Raw genomic sequence first — 21003 nt, forward strand, 5'->3', positions numbered from 1 at the left:
GTAATGTAGAGGCAGACCATGCTAAGAGTGAAAGAGGGAGGGAGAGAGCGAAAAGTGAATTGGGCAATAGAAATGGATTTCTTTTGCTTGGATTTTGCTGCCCTCTGCTGTCCATATCGTGTGAGATACTCTTTTCATAATCAGATTCCAGCACAACCACATCTTATGTGGCAACTTCCACGACTATCAGGGCAGCTAAAGGCTGGCGTTGGGCCCAAGGCCTGATTGCCCCCTTCCCAAATGCCTGGGGTAATAGAAGTGCACTGAAAGTAGATTAAAGCTGTAGTGGAAACACAGTTCGGGATAGGCTGAGATTGAGGTACCCAAATTTATTTTGTTATACTGTCGTTTTGTACTGTATAGTTTATTTTGTTTGTTTCCAGAGGCCCCTCTGGATGCCCAGGCACTGGGGATTTTGCCCCCCCCCCAGGCCTGACTACCACTACCACCAACACCACTTCTGCTGTGCCTTAAAGATTAATATGTGAGCCCTGTATTAGCATGAACTTTAATACAAACATCTAAGCAAAGATCTTCTTCACCAGATGCAGTGATGGTGGTACTTGATGTTATATGAGAATCGAGCAGGGCAGAAATGTATGCCAGTGAATGTCACTTCAGCAGTCTCCTCTTCCACCTTCCTCTCAGCACCATATTTTGCTCAGTTGTTACGTAGGTTTCTAGCATCAAGGTCACTATTCTCAGGCAAAAGATGTTGAGGGAATGTATGGAGCTTGAAGCTGTCAAGCTGAACTGAGCAACCCAGTCGAGCTGAACTGAGCAACCTAGCACTTATCCCTTTCAGGACGTTCAAAGATGTATGAAGAGGAGCAGGATCTCACCTTGTAATCCTGACCCCCCCGCCATGCATTTAGCAGGAGGTCTAAAAGAGCCTAGATGTGCACATGATATGTACATGGGCTGCATCCACACAATCATTGATACTTGAATAGGGAGGGTCCACTATTGCATGTACATATAGATTCTTCGAACATAGGCTCTTCTAGACCTTCTGCTGAACATGCATCAGGGTGGGGACAATAGGCACAATCCCTATCTGAATGTCTGAAAAATGCTTGTACCTTGGTTGCAACAGAAACAGGGTAGGTTAAATCCAAGCCTGTACTCAGTCTGTGACCCACCAAACCGTATGCACTCCACCAGCCACTACATTAACTACACATTGCATTAACTACACAAAGCTACTACCATCCCTAAGGTTAGGAGAGGTTTTAATCCCAGCCAAAATGACAACCTTTCCTTTCCTTACAGGAACCTGATTGCAAACGTTCCAATAACTTTGTTTCCTGAAGGCGCAATCCTAACCCACTTTCCAGCACCAACATAAGGGCAATGCAGCTTCGAGGTAAGGGTACAAAGACCCTCTTACTTTGCGGAGACCTCTGTGAGTGTCACCCAACTGCAGGATGCAGCATACGCCCCATTGGCACCATTATTCCAGTGTTGGAAAGTTGGTTAGGATTTGTGCCTGAGTGGCTGGAATAATTGTGAACATTCTGTTTCATTACATTCCAGCTCAACCACTGGTGTCAGAGGCTTTATTGCTACAAGCATAATACAACATAGATTTATTAACTATATTAATCATTCTCCCAGGCACTCATGATGATGTGTACACTAAAACCAAACACAAGTACAATGCAGTCAAGACAGGCTTTTCAATCAATATACCAGATTGGTAAAAGCCAATTTAAGCATCACTTATGAAAACTGCTCGCATCTCTGATATCTCAAATGCTGTGCATTCCAGCTAGTAGCATCTAAGGCAAGCTGGTGCCATCAGAGAGTTCTTGGTTTTTGCTGTGTTCTGGAACCGGGAGACTATAATAATTTAAAATACATGTTTAAAACTCCAGAGTTGGTTTTCAGGAAGCCGAAGGGCTAAGCATCTCTCCTGTCAACTGCAAGGTACAGTGCACTCAATTTACTGGGAAACCAGGTAAACGTCTTTCACCACTGAACCGGGAGACTATAATAATTTAAAATACATGTTTAAAACTCCAGAGCTGGTTTTCAGGAAGCCGAAGGGCTAAGCATTTCTCCTGTCAACTGCAAGGTACAGTGCACTCAATTTACTGGGAAACCAGGTAAACTTCTTTCAGCACTGAGAAAAATGGCACTCTGCTGCACCTTGGAAACTTAGTTCGGCCAAAAGTCAGATAATCTAAGTTGCTTTTGGTATTGAGCTAGCAAATTACTTTTCCATTACAAAGGAAAGTTGCTGTTGTTAAGAATACTTATATACTGCTTTTGAACAAGAGTAGTTCACAAAGTGGTTCACATGGTAAAATCCATCCATCCATCTATCCATCCACCATGGTTTCCTGTCCCCAAAGGACTCACAATATAAAAAAAAAATACAAAAGAGACACCAGCAGCAGCCATTGGGAAAGATGCCATGCCGGGGTGAAGAGTTGCTCTCCACCTGCTAAATAGATGAGGACACCACTTAAAAAGTGCCTCTTTGCCCAGTTGGCAGGGTTGGGAGGGTTGTCTTTTGGGGTGGGGGACTTAGTTCTTCCATTTCTCCTTGACCTAGCACCTTCTACCCTTGTGTCAGAACCACTTCCTCCTAGAATTTCTATCTCACGACCCAGGCCCCACACCTCATGGAGACCCAGACTCCACAACCCAGGGATTTACATGTCCTGCTGAATCAGAAGACAAGGCAGAAGACAATGGTCCTCTTGCCCATTTTCTCCCTGGTACATTTATCCTGTGCTCTCCATCTCCTGGAGTGTCAGTAACCACACCAGATGAGGGAGGATATGGGACCAGAGTGGGACTGGGTTGGAGGAGCTGCGATTGCCTTGTTTTCTGTGGCATTCGTAAATTAAAATGACTCGCATCAATTCCCTGGTTGCAAGATGGCAATTCTACAGATAGTGAAGTTAATTAAACTGGAAGAGAGATTCATTGAATATCTCTTCTTTAAAAATTGCATGAATATCTGTTCTTTACAAAAGAAACTACTAAAGTATTTATTATTGTTGTATTATCCATGTACTGTACAGTGCACATTACAAAGAATTCAATGACAAGTCTCCCCAAATCCCTCCCCAGGGGCTCACAGTCAAGATAATGCCACAAGGATGGCAGGAGAGGAAGATATGGATAAACAGAGAAAGCGTATGCTACAGTATCAGATATACATACATAAGCTTAGGTGCAGTAGAAGAATAATTCATTGTATTTTATAATATTTTTATATTATATTTTATATATTCCCCACTGGTGTGGGTGCTCAAGGCGGCTAACATAAAATATACATGATAAAACTATACAGTAGTAGAACAATTAAACTACCCATAAAACAGCCAGACAAGGAGCAGCAGCCAATATTAAAGCAATATATTAAAAAACAGAGAAAGAACATGGCCGCAGTAAAAACAGCAGCAATGAAAGCAGCAATAAAAACAGCCAAATCGCAAAGGGCCATAAAACAGTACACAGCATTAACAGCAGCCAGAGTGAAAAAATAATAATAAAATAAAATAGCAGATGGGGGCTTAGGTGTAAAGGCTCCATGGGAAAGGTGGGCTTCAAGAAGGGATTTGAAGAACTTAAGCATCAGGTGTACATGCAGTGATGAGACCAGGGAATCAAACGGTCACATTGGGGTTTAGTTTAAGAGCATCAATTTTTTTTAAATTCTCCAATTCTGGTCCAGACACTAGCTTTAAAAAGTAGTTAATAGTAGAATGCATAAAGAAGAATTTGTTTAAGCCATTTCTGGCCAACGGTGCGTATATGCAACAGGGATCAACACTTGTTGGCTGGGCAAAACTGGGTTAACTTGTAGTGCAATTCTATACTATGGATGGACCATTAAATATGTCATTCAAAAGATATTCATTTTTAAGCTCTTTGTTTTTGATTTTTTAAGGTTTTTACAAACCACATGTAACAGGAGAATAAGGGGGAAAAAAGTCCTATTTAGGATTAATGCTAGGTCGACAGTAGTAGCCTAGCTATTGGGGAGAGTGGCGGCACAGTAAGTATTGCAGGCCCTCCAATTTGCCTTCACAGCCATTCTGGGCAGCAATGGCAACATGCAGTGCATTGCCATCACTGCCGAGAATGGCTCTGATGGCAACTGGGAGGGGAAGCTTGCACAATGTGTTGTAGCACCTACCATACTTATTGCGTTGCTGCCCCCTGTAGCTACACTACTGGATGGAAGCAAGAAGGAAATGCATTGCTACAGAATGACACAAGAGGCTTCTGCCAGTTTCAGTTCAAGGAACCTCAACATTGATAGACAACAACCTGTAGGAGGGCGAGGAGGTCCTACTTCTGCACCAAGAACTACAAGTCGTAGGCTCTGCTGGCCAATCTCGATCTCACTAGTTCCTGTTCCTCCTCTTCAAATTAAAATACAAATGGAAATATAGTTTCTCCAAATATGAGTTCTCACCAGCCCTCAAAACAATGTCCCAAGTTCCGGATTACTGAACTGATTGCCACTTTGTGTGTTGGGGCTCTGGCTGATGGGAGTCAAGAGATTTTAGGTCTGGGTTCACTGAAAACCCTCTCAGAACCACTTTTCGTATTCAGTTAGACTGCCTGGGTAGACCTGTTTCTGAAAGGCAGCGCTTCAGATTTAGAGTCAGGAAACGTAGGACTGCGTACTCTTTTTCTATAGAAAAAGCCCCTGCATACAGAAAGTTAGGCAATGCCAGGGGGAACTATTACATCTAGTTCAGCAGTTCTCAAACTATTTTTGGTGGCCACGTTGCACCCTGGAATGCTTTGCAGCTTCTGGGTAGCACCAGCACACAATTCATGACCCATTTCATTGGCTGCATCACACCCCAGAATGCCTTGTGACTTTGCATTCTGGAGTGTGACCTGGAAGCTACAAGGCATTCTAGGGGGTGGGGAGCAATGTGTCTGTCATGGCCGACTAAGTGGGTCATGACAGTAAACAGTTTGAGAACCGCTGTCTAGTTCAATATACTAGTCTTCGGTGTGTGGGGTTCAATCTAGCCCTCAGAAGCTTCTAACTAGCCCCCAGCATAACCTATGATCTTAACCCATTTCTGCCCAGCCCATAGGTGTACACATTTGATCCTTGTGGCGTATATGCAATGTTGGGCAGAAATGGCTTAAGGACACTATGCACCCTCCCAATGATGCATCACAGCTGCTTTCTAAGAACCCATGCCTTTGAGGGTTCAGCTGTGCTTCATAATAGAGAAATGCTTTGCCAAAGCATCTGCAGCATCACACTGGGGAGAAAAGAGTTAAAGAAACTTTTGCCAGTATTTCAGCTTACCCAAGAGTGAATCAGTGGCCAGAGACAGTGCCATTGGCCCTCTAGTCCTTGCTCAACTCAACATATGGTCCCAATAAGAATTACTGGTTGACCAAGGCGTGTGTGGATACCCTGCTACCTTTTAACCTAACTATGAGCTATCCAGCCATTTACCATACTTGAGGGCAAAATGAATAGGGCATCAGGGGCTTTATTGCAAGCCTCTGTTGTTTCAGTTTTAAAAAAAAAAAATAATTTAAGTGCAGACTTGGAAAAGGATCACTACTGTTTTGTGGTTATATATAGAGCCTTATTATCCCACACAGCATATTCTGTTTTCAGAATGATGAACAAAACATCGTTGTTATGTTGCTACAAAGTCTCCTACCCTTAATATTTTTAAAGCACACTTAGAAAGGAATGTAGGAGACTGCCATGTACTGAGTCAGATCATTGGTTGGACTAGAGCAGGGGTGGCTCAAGGCCTCCTTGTGCCTGCCATATTCCTCCCTCCCCCCAAATCTGGTGATGTGAGAGTTTCTCCCATTCCCTGAACTGGAAATGGAAGAAGGGAATGGAGCAAAAGTGGAAATGTAGTGGGCTGGGGGGGGGGTCACTGTCTAGATCAGGGGTACTCACACTTTTTTGGCTCGAGAGCTACTTTGAAACCCAGCAAGGCCTGGAGATCTACCAGAGTTTTTTTACAATGTTCGCGCCATCATAACATATAACATTTATGTGTACAATGTATGTTGGTGTACCTTGCATAACCGAATGAGCCAATATTGCACAACACAACATAATTAACTATAAACATTTTTTGTAATTACTTGAGTTTACTTTGATGACTTGCACTGAAATGAATCAGCCAAGGAAGCATAGTCCGGACAGCAGCTGCTGACAGCCAGCCTCAAGCACACTTCCAAATGTTCATCAGTCATGGTGGAATGGTACTTGGACTTAATGATCTTCATGTAGGAAAAGGCTGATTCACATAAATAAGTGGAGCTCTTCCTGCCTCAGGGGCTCTTATATCCCTGAGGGCCCTATTGCCTTCAAGTAGCTGCAGCTGTGCAGCACACTCTGCTGGATGCCCAGGCCTTACCCTTAAAGGGGCCACTGCTGACACCACATCTGCCTCCTCACCAGATCTTCCTCGATTCCAATATAAGTGGGGGGGGGGAGCAGATCTCTATACAGACCAGTGCAAAAACAGGGGAAAGGTGTGGGGGAGGGAAGATCTCTATATAGACATCACAGCAAGACCAGTGCAAAACCCCTTGCACACAGAACCAACAGTTGGAAGTTGGGGGGGGGCAGATCTCCATACATACCAGTGCAAAAACAGGGGAAAGGTAAGTCAGCCCCAGTAGAGTCAACGGGGCTCACTCCCAGGGATGCGTGGACGGGAGAGAAGCCTGCGAGCAGCTCCTCTCCAGGTCTACTCACCAGTCAGCCCCAGTAGAGTCAACGGGGCTCACTCCCAGGGATGCATGGACAGGAGCTCACTCCCAGGGATGCGTGGACAGGAGCGCACTCCCAGGGAGCTCACTCCCAGGGATGCATCACTCCCAGGGGGCATCACTCCCAGGACAGGGCTCACTCCCAGGGATGCATGGACGGAAGAGAAGCCTGTGATCAACTCATTTTGCCTCGCGATCAACCGGTCGATCACGATCGATGTATTGAGCACCCCTGACCTAGATGCTCAACCCATCTCTCTTCCACACTTCTTTCTACTTTTGACTTTCTACTTTTGACTTCCACACTTTCTTCCTTTTTTGACCCAGGGAATGGAAGGAGCACAGGCTGGTACATCATCAAGTACATTTGACAAATTGTCAGGTAGGTTACATTTGGCACACTGCCTCAAGCACAAGGAGATCTTGGGCCAGCCATGATCGCTTCATTCATGTTGGGAAACTATCAGATAAATTGAGATCATCGGAGTTTATCAGACACATGCTTGTCATTTGTGTAAATCAGTGCTGGAACAGTATGAACTCCATGCTAAAAATAAAATTAAAATACAATCCTGCAATCAATCAATCTAAATTCAGTCTGCAACTGATCTTTGTGAGCTGAATACATTATGCAAAGTGAGCATATTTGCATAATTTATTTTGCACAAAATATTTTGCAATATTTACTCCTTTGCATAATTTATTCTGATTTTACTAGTCGGGAGGATAGCACAAACAAGGCACCAAGGCCCTTCCCTCCTGAACACAATAAATATTTATCAGTTTCTCTGGCTTCAAAAATTTCACCATGCACTGCTACAGTTTCAAGCATATGCCTGTAAGCATGAATGCTAAAAATTCGCTTTTAAAACATGAGAGATAATAAAGAAGCTGAATTCTGACACTGGTTCCACAGTCTTGCTTTTCTGCTCTTGCAGAAACACAGTACTGTAAACATACAGCTTTGATCAACACATTCAGAAGACTTAAAAGTCATGAAGGTAATCTGCAGTTGTAACATGGGCTTTGAGCAAGAGTTGCTCCTCCCGACCATCAGTAAGAACAAAGGCTTATAATTAGCAGTCATTGTTTTGCATCAGCTCTTTCCCTTCTATCTCTTCTTAAATTCTTCATTTCCTCACTCTCTGTTGCTATGCAGTGTGGTTAGTGTGCGTGTGGATTCATATCTTTGGAGGAGAGGAGGTGTTGAGTGGGTAAGGTTAAAAATGCCCCCAAATGTTATTTATAGATCAGTGTTTCTCAAGATTTTGTTCTCTACTGTACCACTTCACATGGTCCAACTATTTGAAGTACCATTGGAAGTAACTGGCAATGACATCATCACTTCTGGGTTGGGAGGCCAGATGCGATGCGACAAACCCCAGTAAGGGCACAATCCTAACGCCTTATGTCAGTGCTTTCCAGCACTGACATTTCCCATAAGGGAAATGCAGCTCTGGGGTAAGGGAACAAACATTCTGTTCTTTGAGGAGGCCACAGCTTTGAGGAGGCCACATTACTTTGAGGAGGCCTCCATGAGTGACACCCAACTGCAGGATGCAGCACATGTCCCATTGGCACAGCTATGCCAGAGCTGGAAAGCACTGACATAAGGGGTTAGGACTGAGCCCTAAGAGGCTCAGGGTGGACGGGAGGGCTTTTTTGAGCATAGGAAAACATGCTTTGGAGTTCTGCCTGCTAAGCCAAGCCTCCTACCGCTGTCTGTTGTGTTGCATTCTTGGTTTCGCTGCCAGGAAGCAGGTGTCCAGGGGTTCTGCAAGTACCACCAGACACTACCTCATGTACTACTGGTGGTACCCATACCACTGGTTGAGAAACTGTTATACAGCGCTTTTCAACAAAAACATTCACAAAGCAGTTTACAGACAAAATCGAATAACTAAATGGTTCCCTATCCCAAAAGTGTTCACCATCTAAATGTATTGTTAACTTTGAGTTGTGCAAAGGTGGGCAGTGGGCAGGGCAGGGCAAGACTGAAAAAACTGTGGCTCTGCTCAGTGAATAAGGGATGTGCACAACTGAATTAAAATTTTAGGGAAAAAGCAGGGCAGATCTTGGGATTGGATGAAGCAAAATATTTCTTCAAATGAACCATCCTTCTCCAAGAGATCGCAGTAAGGGTACTACCTCTTTTACGAAGCACTAAACATCATCAAAACTAGAAATAGAGTGTTTATCTGGTTTACATGCACAATCTGTTCCCAATAAAGTCAGGAGCAACATGTACAAGGATCACCGACAGATAACCACACTTAGAAGCAGCCTTAGAGAAAAATCCTTCAGCGCCTGGTATTACAAAGAGAAAAATTTAATATCCACAGTTCCACTCACAGCAGGTAGAGGAATTAATGAGGGCCACAGTTGAACCCCTCTAACTGTGCATGAGATTTCTACTGCCAGGCTAAACAGAAGTTTCCGAGGTTCGCAGACACACATCTGGTGCTGCACATCCTCATCAATAGCAGGACTGTGTAAAATGAAAGGATTAAACTACTCAGTTTGCTGTTGAGCTGCAGAGATCCTTTTACTGAAGTTCTCATGCAGAGAAGCTCTTTTGTTACAAACTGCTCCTCCCTCTTTCTGCCTGGGACTCCGGAGCTCTTATTCTGAAAGGATTTCCCTGCAACTTGAAGGACTGATTTCCCTGCCCTCTCCACTGCCTGCCCCCCTGTGTCTCTGTTTCCAAAATTTACCCTTCCCAACAGCCCCTTTCCTGGCTAGGACATCAATATCCAGAGAGTACTTTTGGCTGCCAGAAACCGCCTCCACTTTGATTTGCCTTCTGTGCAAGCTCAACTCGATTCTTTCTCCAGCTTGAGTTTATGTGGGAGCCAAGAGGGCCAACTGAGGGCAGATGAGGACTTCTGATCCCAACCCTAGCCCTGCTACTGTACCAAAATGGCAGGCCAGGAGGAGATGAAAGGTGGACGTAGATCATAACGCCTAGGACTCTTGCAGACAGAGGTCAAGTTCTGATTGAGGAAGTAGAGGTTCACACGGTGAATTCTTCTTGTAAGAACATCCCTGTGCACTGTATATGTGAGAGAGAAAAGTTGGTGCCTAGCCTTCCCTCGATATGCTGGCAGCTTTTTGTGCGGTGGGAATTATTTTTGTACTGAGACGCCCTGAGGTGATATAGCCCTGACAGACTCCTCCAACTCAGTGATGAGGCAGCCTTAGTGCAAGGTGTTGGCCTGTTGTGCAGAAGTGAAGAACTGAGAGAAGGAAGAAGATCTGTGGAATGTTGTTTATATACCTTGTCACTTAGTAACATAAAAAGTAGCAGAGACAGCAGCACTTAAAAAACACACATTCACTCAGAAGGGTTGGTCATCTGTACTGTTTTAATCCAAAAGGAAAGGGCAAAGCATAAGACACGAATGGCTTGGTAGGTTCTGGTCCCATTTCTGGGCTCTAATGCATGTTGCAGTCAGAAGTTAGCACTTGGTACCAGACAGGGGCTGGTGGTCACTTCACTTTCTGGAAAATCTGGACACAAACTTCATCTTCCGCTGTCATGCGCTAGGAAAAGAGAAAAGGAGACTGAGGGGGGGGGAAAGGCACAGCCCTGCCTTGAGAGTTTTGGGAACATTTTTCACAGGGCTCACAATACTAATGGAAAACCCATACAGGCCAACATGTATATTCCATTTCCTTCTTTCTGTGTGCATGTGTATTTGAAATTTCATCACATATAACAGAAACAGCACTAAGTGCAAAGTCACAATTTATTTGTTTGTTTGTTTGTTTGTTTGTTTGTAGAATTTATATCCCACCTTTCCACTCCAGAAAAGAGCACTCAAGGCGGCTCAAATTTCAGATTTTGGGGGATAGGGTGAAAATATTTTAGAGGGAAAGAAGATTCCCACAGGAAGGTTCAAAGGCCTACTCCTGGAGATATTCAAGCTAAAACACCAAGACCCCAGGATAGCCTCAGAATGCGTGTTGGCAACCTTCAGTCTCGAAAGACTATGGTATCATGCTCTGAATGGTGGTTCTGGAACAGCATCTAGTGTGGCTGAAAAGGCCGATAGCTGTGGATGATTAAAATGGCCACAGGTGCTTAGAAATGGCTTTGGATAGCTTCAAAATAGTCAGCACAGAGAATGGCTCCAAAATGGCCACAGATAACTTCAGGTGGCTGTGGATGAATGAGAATGGCTATGGATAGTAGAGAAGAGCCAGCAGGTGGCATGAGGTTCTGAACCTCCTCTGGTTCTATTCACTCAGTGTGCACCATCCCTTTAAATAAGACCAGAAATCTTGCACTTCTGGATTTAACGAACCTGCATCGAAGCACATCAGTGAGTTTTCCCCCCTCTTTTTGAGTTTTTTTCCCCCTTCTGTAGCAGAGGTGTGGGGTGACACTCCAGGTCACACTGCCCCCAATTCCATCTGTATGCTGTTTGTAATCTGACAAACACAAACCGTGTTGCCCTTTCATCATCTGAATTGCTAGTTTATACGTTCTGAAACAGCTTGAGCTTTTACTGATACAAGATTGCTATAACTGCATTTCGTATATAATTTATATTTTAAGTGGTCCTTTAAACATTAAACTGTGACTTGGAAGAAACCTGCTCTGCAGCTTAATTTCCAAGTATCACATTACAGGTTTTGGTACAATCCAAGGTCCATGGCCTTACAAGCTTTCTGTTCACCTGCAAGACATTCTGGTTGAATCAATGCTGGGGCTTCTGCTCCCCTCTTCAGTGCCACTAGTCTTCCCTCTCTCAGCCTACCCTCACATCCACCTACAGGCATCTTCAGCACAGCTTTTTCTATACATTGATCCAGCAGATCTGGTCCACACATGCAGATTGTGCTGGTTTCCTTCATTCTTGACACAGCAAGAGGGTTTGGGGGTGGAGGACAGTGCCATGGATAATGAATGGCACAGTATATACTTCAGAAGGATACAGCAGCCCTCATTCCCCCCCCCCAAAAGGACACAACCAAAGAACAAGGCACTAATTTTCCCCAGAAACTTCTCACCCGCATTGTTGAACTAGCGACCGAGGAATCTCATGCACAGACATGCTGTGCATCCATGAGCACTAATGCAAAGATTTTAGAGTATCACACACACACACAGATGTTGTGTTTTGATTAATCTTTTCTCCCTTCCCTGAACTGCAGGGAGTCACGATCATATTTCAAGGAAGGGACAGGACAATGGGTGGCTCCCGCTGAGCTCAGCCAAGTCAACTTTTGAACTCTTGGGAAGGATGTTTTTGTCAAGTGGCCATTGCCCCCAGAGAAGGTATGCATAACTCATGGGGCCTAGCTTGGACTGCTCAGGGCTGGGGGGAGGAAGAAGGATAGAGAAAAGGAAGGTCGCCTTATTCTGTGTTTCTGAAAACTCCAAATGTCTCTCTCAGACAGCATTCCTCTGTGGCTGGGAGAAGCCTGGTAAGGACCCCCTCCTCACCAGATGCAGCTGGTCCCCTTCAAGCCAGTGTCTCCAGCCCCGATTCCGCTTCTCTCCTCTCTGTTCACACACCAGCTGATCTCCATCCCAAGAGACGGTTGTCTGTAAAGTGAAAGGGGCAGTGGTGCAGAGAAAAGACAGCAACAGCATTAGCTGAGAGCGAGTAGACCTTCAGTCATAGAACCACATCAGCATGCAATGGATTTGTTCCTATAAAACAGAGTGGGTGGAAGCTAGTATAGGGCAGTGGCTAAGAGACCTCCAGTTTAAGCCTCATCTCTGCTATGCACTCACTAAATGGCATTAAGCAGATGTGAGGGAGGGCACCAGGATGCAGGGCTCCTGTTCTCTAGTGTGCTCCTTGAGGCATCTGGTGGGCCACTGTGGGATACAGGAAACTGAACTAGATGGGCTTTTGGCCTGATCCAGGTGGGCTTTTCTTATGTTCTTAAGCAAGTCACTCTTTTGACCTTAGCCCCCTGGCAAAAATAAGGTTGTAAGGACTACAGCAAAACAATGCATGTAAACACAAAAAGTATTATATAAATGCCAAGTATTATCAGATCCTACTACTATTAAGGGATTTTGTTTTCTGGTTGCTGGAAAGACCATTTGGATCCAGCTACTGCTAAAAACAGACAACTGCTCCTGTAGTCCTGCACTTGTAGGGCCTGCTGGGAACAATAAGTCATGCCAGTTTTTAAAACCCTGAAAACAAAATTATGGCCACAGTTTCCACAGTGGCTCTAAAGTCAGAGACTTTTATGGCCCACGTCTGAATCACTTCACAACAAAGTTCTAAATGCTATTTCAGGCACCTCAAGGATGCCTGTAGTTTTATTACATACCAAATGGGAGAGAAGTGGAGATGTCAATATGACCCTTTCTCCCCTCTCCTACCAGTTGAAACAAATGCACATGACAGAATAGAAGCTTCTAAGAATTTGTCTTTGCGCAGAGTTAGATTTTGAGTGTCCAGCACAGCTCACTTGCAGCCCAATCCTGAGCTGCCTCGAGCACCCAGGCTTGGCGGCACTGAGAAAGGCTGCTGCCGAATCCTGCACCTCCCACGCTACTGCGTCCCCTTCCCCCGAGTAAGGTAAGCAGCCCTGCAATGGGTCTACTCACTTTACCGCCAACCAAAAGGTCAGTGGTAAGGGAAAGGCGCTCGTGTAGGGCGCGTAGCCCTCCACAAGCACCTTGGATCCTGCGGAGCAGAGCTCCGCGGATCCGCCTCCCATCCCTCCCCCAGGCACGCCTCCAGCCTGCCCCCTCCCCACGTCACATCTCCCCGGCACACCTCCCGCCTGCCCTCTCTACGCCCCCGCCAGCCTCCCCCCTCCCTGGAACACCTCCTCCCCGCCCCAGTCTACCGTTCTGCAGGCCGAGCCGCGGAACCTGGGCGATCGCCCCACGCTAGCCCAGCACTGGCCAGCGCTGGGCTAGCACTGGCGGGAGCCCGGCGGTGAGCCCCGCAAACGTGCCTTACGGCATGTTTGCGACTGTGGTCGGCGGCACGGCTCCGTGCTGCCTACCACAGGATTGGGTTCTTGGTCTCCAAGGATAGTCCAATTCTATGGCTTTTCTGTAGATTATTAGCACCTGAGGAGTTGGCAGATTTGAGGTGCCTTTCATCCCACTGCCACCTCCCTCCATCTGATCTCAATACAAGCCCACTGAGCTGCTTCCCACACACTTAAGCGAGAAGTAGATAATTCCCCTCCTTACTGTGCTCCTCATGCCCTGTCATGAAACTGAGAAGTCCCACACTTTGGGGTTTCATGGAAGCATGTGAGAAACACAAGGGTTTGGTGGTGTTTTGGTAGCAGAGAGGCGGTGGACCCAAGATGGCATCAAGCGGTGTTCTGGGTTGGATCGCCCGTGTGGAATGCGGGGCTGCTTTGGGTTGATTTGGGGTGGCCTGGATGGAGAAGGCATGCATTTTATTTCACACATTGCTGTTCCACACCTCTGGACCCAGGAGGTGAACAAATGATCTGCAACCAAGTATATAGCTAGGAAAAAGGAAAGGCAGCTTGCATTTGGACTTTGTCTCTAATATCAAGACACAATTTTGTCTAATTCCGTCCCTGTTTTTTGGCCATTTTAAAATAATAAACTGCTCTTATTTTTTGAAAACTCATTGTCCTGTTTCAATCCAACCAGGGCAGAGAGCTTTTGCCTCTGTCTCAAAAAAAAACACACTTGTAGCTAATGCTACCAGGTTGTGTGTATATGTGCAGAGCTGTTGGGAGTCACCCAGTCAGCTGACTCCCCAGCCAATTCTCCAACAACTGGCTTCCATGTGGAGAGTAGTCCAGTACCTGGACCAGCAACAGATGGAAAGAAGGGCACAGACGTTGGCCCCTTTTTTGGTTTTCCTGGTGGCAGCAACAACCCTTTGGAGGACTATCTGCATTGGGGTGCCATGCCTATAAGGTCAAGTGCACATGTTGTATGCTTGCTTTGCTTCTCCCCCATCCTCACCATGGTGGCCCCAAACAGATCATGGCCTGATTTTATTTTAAAATGTACATGCCACTTCAGCATTCACAAAGGAAGCAGTGGGAATGTTCCACATTTTTCGTTTTGCTGATCTGCTACTGGGAAAATGTGCAGACAGACCAGATTCTTGGGCCTATTACTGAAAGAGCAAGTCAACTGGTAAAATCAACACAAATTGGAATTTTTACAAGCAAACAAAGAGCAGTCCCCTGAACTGCCTTGGTTGCTGCAAAACAACAAGAGACACTGTACTTTCAAGTGATCTTGTAACTCAGAGAAATATTATTTTATTTGGCTTATGTTCAGTTTGATATTGTCGTCATCTGCTATTTTGACTTTAACAACTTTTACTGTTACAGCCACATTGCTGGAACAACTCCTGAAACCTAAGGATTGTACCCTGAGAAAGTTAAGATTCTGACAAGCCGTTGAAATTAATGGGCCTTCCGTTTATCGTGATTAACTTATCTCACAGAATTCATTGGTGCTCAGTCATCACTAACTTCCTCAGGATACATCCCTAAGAGGATAAGCCGAAAACCTCAGCCTGGGCTTTCAGTTCACCATAAATACTTCTCTCTCATGCCAAGAGCCAGCTTTCATGCCAGAAAGCTTTCCTGTACCACCTCCAGCAAAATGAAGGGAGTTATGAACGAACTATGCTCATTCATATGCTTTTTCATAGACCCCATCCATTTCAATGGGGCTTGGGCAGCTGAATTGTCAGATGAATTGGGCCTCTTGGTTCACATCTATGCCTCCCACTCATCCACCTTCAGTAGTGTCTCAAGGGCCCAATCCTATCTAACTTTCCAGCACTGGTGCAGCTGCAAGGAGGTAAGAGAACAAACATTTCCTTACCTTGAGGAGGCCTCTGTGACTGCCATCCCACCAAAGGATGCAGTGCACGCCCCACTGGCACCGCTGCACTGGCCCTGGAAAATTGGATAGGATTGGGTCCCAAGTCAGCTGAGACAGCTAACAAGGTAAGGCCATCTCAGCTCTTTGCTTTTCATCTTGGGCTCTCCCTTCCTTTACTTGGACTAGGTTTTCTAATGGAACACTTTAGAACAGGGGTGCTCAATAGGTGGATCGCGATCTACCGGTAGATCGCGAGGCAAAATGAGTAGATCGTGGAGTGCCGACCCCCCCTTCAGGTGCCTCTGGGAGGAAACGCTGGGAGTAAGGCCCATTGTAGTCAATGGGGCTTACTCCCAGGTAAGTGTGGCTAGGATTGCAGCCTCACAGCCTAATCCTAGGCATGTCTACTCAGGAGTAAGTCCTGTTATACTCAGTGGGGCTCAAGGTACACCAACATACATTGTACACATAAATGTTATATGTTATGATGGCGCGAACATTGTAAAAAAAACTCTGGTAGATTCTCCGGGCCTTGCTGGGTTTCAAAGTAGCTCTCGAGCCAAAAAAGTGTGAGCACCCCTGCTTTAGAAGATACATTTCTACATACGTTTTTCAGAAGATACATTTCTAAATCAAAGTCTCCAGTTCATCAGTTTCCTGAGTTTAAGAACCAGCAGCACAGATCCTACACATGTTTACTCAGAAAGAAGTCCCATTATATGCAGTGGGGCTTACTCTCAGGGGAGTTACGTACAGCCCAAGAAACTGAATTCTCCTCCTGACTTTCCATGAGAAGACTGCCCTGGCCTTTCTCCACCACACACTTTTTGTTCAATAAATGCCATTGTTCTTGCAACAGAGAATCCAGATACCTTCTTTCAAGACATTGATTTGCTCTTTTATTTACGATAACATTTTAATGTAACCTATTCTGAAGTAATTATGAATAAATAGATTCTGTTGCTGGAATATCACATTTTCTTCACATTCAATTCATTGCTTTGTTGCTAGAAAGATACTGTTTCTCCCTAGTCCACCACAGTTGCAAGTGGTATGACCAGGATTACTGCCTGAATGGAAAATCCTGGTTATTGTCAGTTACAGCATGAATAATGCCCCTCCCACCACATGCAACTTTCTTTAAAAAGGAAGTTGCAAAATAAAAGAGAAAAAAAGCCTGTGGTGAGAGTCTGCTCTCTCATTGTACTCATCCACTTCTAATTACGTCTTCAGAAAATGGGCAAAAGAGTTTGGAAAGTAGAAAGGTTAGTCGTAGCCAGTCTTACTGTAAAATGTGAAGCAGTTGCTTCCAACAACAGCTTTGGGGTGGGGGGGGAGGGTAAGTTAAAATCAATCTCCTGTCAGATCAATCACAGGACTCTAGGATAAGGGACATGGAATGGGGGTGCATTTGCCTTCTCAGCTATCAGCTAAAGTTTCGCAACCCACCAACAATCAAGTCACGACCCACAGTTTGAGAAACCCTGCTCTAATACAGATCAACCCCCACAGCTGATCTTGCAAGAAGAAATTTTTTTGTTAGGAGGCATTTCAGAAGGTCAGAATGTGTAGTTTGTCTCCCAGCTCATGGATGGCCCCAGACCTCCTGAAGCCTGAGGCTTAACCAAGCATGGCCAGTAGGCTATATTTGGCTTGGTAGTGCACAAGTTGCAGAGCCTACTCTGTGTTGTGAATCAGCCCCAATTTGCAGAATTTCACAGGAGTAGTCTAATCAAGTGAGCAGTGCAATGTGGGATGTGTATGAAGGCATAGCCAAAGACTCTGTGAGCAACATGACTTGCTCCCAGAAGCTGTTGCTATTTCTTCCAGGAGTGCTCCTCTCCCCCTGCTCATGTGACTGGCTATGGACAGCAGAGCCAGCAAAGTTATGGATCTGGGCACCCACAGCCAGGCAGACAGCTTCATGCTGCCTTGGAAAACTCTCATCAGGGCATCCATAAGGGAACACAGACTTGATCCCTCAGTCGAGCAGGCATAGCAGTCTCTTACCTGACACTTTCGTCCATCCACTGGCCCCAAGTCCTCTTCAAACTCAACCCCCACGTCAAAGTCCATGATGTAGTTTCGCAGAGTAGTTAAGGTGCGGATGGTCATGTGGTCTCCATTGTGGATGATCTCCTTGTCTGGCTTCAGGAGGCAGACCAGTTTCCTCAGGGCAACGTTAATATCTAAGGGGGAAGTTAATAGATGATAAAACAGAACAGTGGAGAGGAATTAGAAACAACTCCATCTCCATTAAGACTTTATCGGGACTTTCCTCATCCTCTTGGGACATACTGGCCTGGTGTATAGCTCACCTTGACCAATTCCTGCTAAGGTAATGGGACAGAGGTAGAAAATGCAACAGTATCTAGCACTCATTGTTAAACTTTTAACCTGCCTTTTGATTCCCTAACCACAACTCACATAATAACAAAACAAGAACTTTTTTTTTTAAAGCCCTCTCTTTTAAAACACAATTATTTCAATAAAAATGCATTTTCCTCACCAATCTGACTGGGAAACTACTGTTTGGTTAAGAGACTGAGGTACTGATCAGAAAATCAAAACTTTCAATCTCACCTCTGCCATGAACTCACGAGGTAGTAGCTTTATGCAAGCCACAATCCCTCATCTGCACTATGGGTAGGGCCAGATTTACTCACAAGCTAAGTAAGCTACAGCTTAGGGTCTCACATGATAAGGGGCCTCTAAATCCAAAGCTTTATGTAATCTGAAGAAAAAGTTTTATATAATCTGTTGCAAAAGCAAAGTCACTTATCATATACTCAAATGATAAGTGGTGATTTTTAAGATATGCTTATTATTGTCTTTACAATTGCTTAAAGTACAGTATTTGAACCTGAAAGTACTTTGTAACACAAACTAGCTTAGTACAAAATATAACATTCATTAAATTTAAATAGGTCAGGGGTGGGCAAACTTTCAACTTTAGGGATCCTGAACCTTTAACAATTGTATAGAAGAGGGAATTTCAGCAGGTGTAGCTGTTACAGGGCAAACGTGAGGTTTTCATATTCTTAGTTTCTTTGTTCTCTCTTTTTGAATAATAAACTTTGGCAGGGTGGGGGTATATATGGGTCCAGTTAGACTTAATATAGTTTAGGGCCCTGGAATGGCTTCATTCAACCCTGACTATGGGGGGCAATACTGACCTACCTTACAGAATTGCCGTGAGACTTAAAACAAGATAACGGATGTTAAATGCTTTGAACACTGAACAGGTCTATATAAAAGCAAAATGTTAATCTTCATTTTAACAAAGGGAGTTACAGTACTAACGTTTAAAATGCCTTTTTAAAAAAACAAACAAAAAAAAACAACCCTCTGAGCTGGATATTCTGCCCTACAGGCTGTCAACCTGGAGTCACCTGCAGTAATTCATTGGAAGTTTGAGGGGGGGAATACTTTGCACATGCTCCAAGGAAATCATTTTCAAATATTACTTCCACATATCCGAAAGCTGATCAGCATTTATGATATAAATAGGGGTTAAATCTGAACCCATGTGGAGCCCAATTCTGTGCATGTCCACTCAGAGGTAAGTCCCTTTATAGTCAATCGGGCTTACTCCCAGGTAAGTGTGGATAGGATTGTGGCTTTAATTCTCAGCAGGATGTCTTTTGGGGGGGTTGGAGAAGGCAGTAGCCTGCTTACCTAAGGCACGGAGGTAATTTTCCATGTTGTCCTGGGAGACGAATCGGTAGTAGCCGGTGAGGTTGGGAGGCATCTCGCGGTGCAAAGGGAACAAGGAAGAGATCAGGAGCCGGCGAGAAGAGCTCGTGGGAGTCTGCACAGCGCCGGGCGGAAGGGAAGAGCGTCTGGGGACTGGGTTGGCTGGCTGCGCCTCTGACTCTGCTGGCTCCGGCGCCGGGGTCCAGAGTCCCGCTGCAGTAAGAGTCGCTTGGCTCCTGTCCCCGGGGTGGGCGTGAGATACAGTGGAGGGGGGGGGAGCGCCGAGGCCGCCTACTGGGGTACGAGGAAGCTCCACCCTGCCTCCGTCCTAGCAGCGGGATCTTAAAAGAAGCCGGCCCTGGAGATCCCTGCTATCGCATCAGCCCCCCCCGGGGGGGGGGGCGCGAGATCGGCGGTGGGCGAGCCTGTGCGTGATTACTCGGGAGTAAGGCTGCAATCTCAGGCATACTTTCCTGGGAGTAAGCCCCACTGAACACAATGGGGCTTACTTCTGAGTAGACATGCATAGGATTGTGCTGTAAGGCAGTCCTACTATACCCAGTGAGGCTTACTCCCAGGTAATTGTGCCTAGGCTGCAATCCTATCCACACTTACCTAGGAGTAAGCCCCATTAATGGAACTTCTGAGAAGACATGACAAGCATAGGATTGGGCTGTAAATCAATCCCGGGGTGCCCAATGAGGCTTACTCCCAGGTAAGTGTACCTAGGCTGCAATCCTATCCATACTTATCTAGGAGTAAGCCCCAGTAATGGGATTGCATAGGATGCAATGCATCCTAGTAATGCATAGGATTCGGCTGCTCTAAAGGGCTGGGATTGATATTGGGGGGTGTGGCACCAAGGAAGTCCCCAGCTCCTGAAAAGGCCACGAGTGGGTTGTTGGGAAGATGTTGGAGTACGCCCCACTGCTGCCTTCCCCGGGGCCACTGCAAGACTTGTGTGCCCCAAGAGATGGCACGAGAGGAGAGATCTTCGGGAAAGACTATCAACAGCCTGAAATGGCTCTTCTTTTTAAAAAAAAAATCTCTGTTAACACGTTTTGTTTGCTTTAGTGTCGCAAAAGGTTTTGGGTGCCTTGACCAGAGCAGAAAGGTGATGTGATTCAGAGCCCAATCCTATGCATGTCTACTCAGAAGTCGCATTGCTGTCAGTGGAGCTTACTCCCAGGTAAGTGTGCATAGGATCACAGCCTCTGAGCCCAATCCTATGCATGCCTACTCAGAAGTAAGTCTCATTGTAGTAACAGGCTTACTCCCAGGTAACTGGAAAGATTGCAACCTTAGAGCCTAAGCTTAGACATGTCAGCTCAGAAGTAAGTTCCGTTATAGTCTATGGGACTTCTTCCCAGGTAAATGTGGATAGGATTGCAGCCTTGGTCAACCAGTGCAGTGCAGCATATAGAACGAATACAATCCTGAGGTGGTAGATAGAGTAGCAGGGTTGTACTTGTTTTGAGGTTGCAAGGGGATGAATGCTCCTCCCTTCAAAAAAAGAAGTCTGGAGAGTCAGAGGGAAAGATTCCGGACAGTGCAGCTTGTTTTATGTTCTGCTTACAAGAAGCTTCTACACAAAAGAGTATCGAAAGGTGCGACCCCCCCCCCCCCACTTCAAGTGATGCCGTGTATTCCCCCAGCTCAGGATTGGGCCACTTAATTGCCACTTCCATCTGCTACGTGTGAAGACTAGGTTTGAGATGCGTGTTCAGAATCTATTGCAACAGCCCAAG

The 21003-nt window shown here is 45.5% G+C and overlaps 1 protein-coding gene across 1 annotated transcript; it reads right to left on the bottom strand.

Moving 5' to 3' along the window:
- Nucleotides 1-10088: 10088 nt before the first annotated feature.
- RBP5 (retinol binding protein 5) lies at nt 10089-19446 on the bottom strand. The gene is made up of 4 exons (XM_066615932.1): nt 19238-19446; nt 17570-17748; nt 12194-12295; nt 10089-10284 (listed from the first exon to the last, which is right to left on the bottom strand). Exons 1-4 carry the CDS (start codon nt 19308-19310, stop codon nt 10231-10233), a joined length of 408 nt encoding a protein of 135 aa, XP_066472029.1. The 5' UTR covers nt 19311-19446; the 3' UTR covers nt 10089-10230.
- Between the last annotated feature and the right edge of the window lie 1557 nt (nt 19447-21003).

This window comes from Tiliqua scincoides, chromosome 2 (genome assembly GCF_035046505.1).
Source record: "Tiliqua scincoides isolate rTilSci1 chromosome 2, rTilSci1.hap2, whole genome shotgun sequence".
NCBI classification, from domain to species: domain Eukaryota; kingdom Metazoa; phylum Chordata; class Lepidosauria; order Squamata; family Scincidae; genus Tiliqua; species Tiliqua scincoides.